This window comes from Sinocyclocheilus rhinocerous, unplaced genomic scaffold, assembly GCF_001515625.1.
Source record: "Sinocyclocheilus rhinocerous isolate Xijiao unplaced genomic scaffold, SAMN03320098_v1.1 scaffold3397, whole genome shotgun sequence".
NCBI classification, from domain to species: domain Eukaryota; kingdom Metazoa; phylum Chordata; class Actinopteri; order Cypriniformes; family Cyprinidae; genus Sinocyclocheilus; species Sinocyclocheilus rhinocerous.
The window spans coordinates 20,198-22,655 of NW_015636576.1; the positions used below are offsets into that span (position 1 = coordinate 20,198).

General features: G+C 36.8%; 1 protein-coding gene across 1 annotated transcript in view; it reads left to right on the plus strand.

Moving 5' to 3' along the window:
- Positions 1-2,458, plus strand: part of LOC107747997 (rho GTPase-activating protein 7) — a 46,227-nt gene that overhangs the window by 404 nt on the left and 43,365 nt on the right. Inside the window, 2 exon segments of the mRNA XM_074560208.1 lie at positions 1,088-1,159; positions 1,493-1,574. Coding sequence (XP_074416309.1) covers positions 1,088-1,159; positions 1,493-1,574 — 154 coding nt within the window.

The window sequence follows — 2,458 nt, forward strand, 5'->3', positions numbered from 1 at the left end:
AGATAACTTATGACCCTTAAGAAACTTTAATTAATGCTGTCACATAACAAATCTGCTTCAAAGATAAAATTACATGAATTGCTAATTACAACATTGAAATAAGTAGAGCCTGTACAAATACTAGAAATCGTGAATATAAATAATTGCAAAAAAATATAAAAAAATTATAATACTAAATAAAATAATTGAAACAGTGCACATTTCATTATAACATTTCTATTATAACATTTATGTAGTTTTGTTCACTTGGCTGTTTCCTTATAAAGGTCCAGAAATTTGTTGAGTTTTTCGTCAGATGTCTTTTTTAATTATATGATGTCATTAAGTTGCTGTCTTGCTGCCAACAAATCGCTGCATTGCTGATCGTGGTTTAGAGTATCGATACATCTGCCCTTTACGGGGAACACGAGAACACGCAGTAATCTTAGACGACTTAATCCAGATATTTGAATCAAATCCGCAAATTCATTTGAAGAACCAAATTAGCCAGAGATCAGTTTTCACGGTTAGAAGATCTGGCATCTTTCAAATCATCTCAGATGTATTAAGTGAGGTACGAAGAACGGGCCCCTGAACTTTGTATCACAAATCCAGCTGTCTTCCTCTGACCCCTTTGCCACTTGTGTGAAAGAATATTATGCAAGTTTTTATGGATCGCTAGTCAGTGCAAAGAAAGAAATTGTTTCCACCATCTGTTCCTGGCAGTGTTATGTTAGGAAAAAAATCTAAAAAGGTGAAAGTAAATGAGTGGCAAAGGAATAGAAGCAGCAGTGAGGCTGGAATCATGTGTGCCTGTTGCCTGAATTATTTTGATCCACCATGTTGAAGCCAAAGACATTCAATTAGCAGCCAATTAGCCTCTGCATTTAATCCACAGGAAATTAATGAAATGAGAGGATGGTGTGTAATTCCACTTGGTGTATTATTTCACTTGGGGTGGAATAAAATGTCTTTGTAAGTTCAATAAAACAAAAACAAAAACAAAAAAATTCAACGGTAATAGTGTTGAATTGGCCTCTTATATTTGCCTCATAAAAGCTGAACAACCAGAAATTACATACTTCATATGCACGGTTTGTCTTTGCAGAGCTTGAAGCAAAGGAGGCTTGTGATTGGCTTCATGCAGCTGGTTTTCCTCAGTATGCACAGTTATTCACTGGTAAATATTTATTTTTAACATTTCTCATTGCATACTTTAACCATGTGTCCTAATCAGTATCCAAAAACTGGACTGAAGAAAATGTCCAAGTACTTACAGAAATAATTACTCAAGTAAAAGTAATAATCTTAATAGTTACCATAAGTATTCAATGAAGAAAAAAAGTATATATAAATAAATTATAAAATGTATAACATTTTAATGATTAGATTATTATCATAATTTGATAACTTTGCGAAACACAGAACAGACAGGTGTTACTTCCCACCGCTGGCCCAAATAAACTGCAAATATTCTTTTACTGCAATTCAATTTACTTTGTTTGCCTTCCAGATTGCTGTTTTCCCATTGACATAGACTGGGCGAAGAGTGATCATGAATTTCTGGATCAAGATGCCTTAGATTCTTTCTGCAGGTAGTGCTTTTTACTCCTCGGGTAGTTGAGTGCATGCAGGGGCGTAAATTTCGAGTAGGGGGGACAATAAACATAACATTTCTCAAGAGCAATTTTTGAAGGGGACACAAATAATACAGCTAAAATTGTACTTGTAAGGATATGTATAAACAGAGGAATGGCTTACTCCCATTAGTGCAGCAGGGAGACTGTGCCAAATTAGACAACTTCAAGCTGTTGTGGTTGCTCCGTGACAGCGGTCGTGTCTGTTGTAGACATTACTATCTGTCACCTTTTATTTATATAGCGCTTTTAACAATACAGATTGTGTCAAAGCAACTGAACAGCATTAATTAGGAAAATAGTGTGTCAATAATGCAAAATGACAATAGTAAACACAAATTTTTCAGTTAAAGGGTCACAGTGTTGCCAAGTCCGTGGTTTTCCTGTGGAATTGGGCCACTTTATCACTGTTGCCGTGGGTTGTTTTTCATGTCCGCAGGTTGAAGCGACCCCAATAACGTGTATTTTAGCCCCTGGAACGTGATTTCTACCGGGGGACCCCCTCGAAACACGGATAGATTGGGCTAGTTTTGAGTAGCAATTGGGCGGGTTTTGTAATGACAACCTGGCAACCCTTTTCCTCAAGCAGGTAACGTTATTGTTGCTAACATAGCGGACTCATCGAAAAATACATTGGCATCATCTGTATTAAAGAGAAAAAAATAATCACTTCATCCGATGTTTAAGTGAATAAAATATCCTTGACAGCCTTACTTACTGGAGTTCCACAACTATTGGCGTTGTTCTCTCTCACCGGACTTGTGTGTGTGTAGGTGATGCAAAAGAGGAAAGCAGGTTTGGACCAAAGCACTGTGAGGCAAGGGAGGGGAGACTCAAAATGT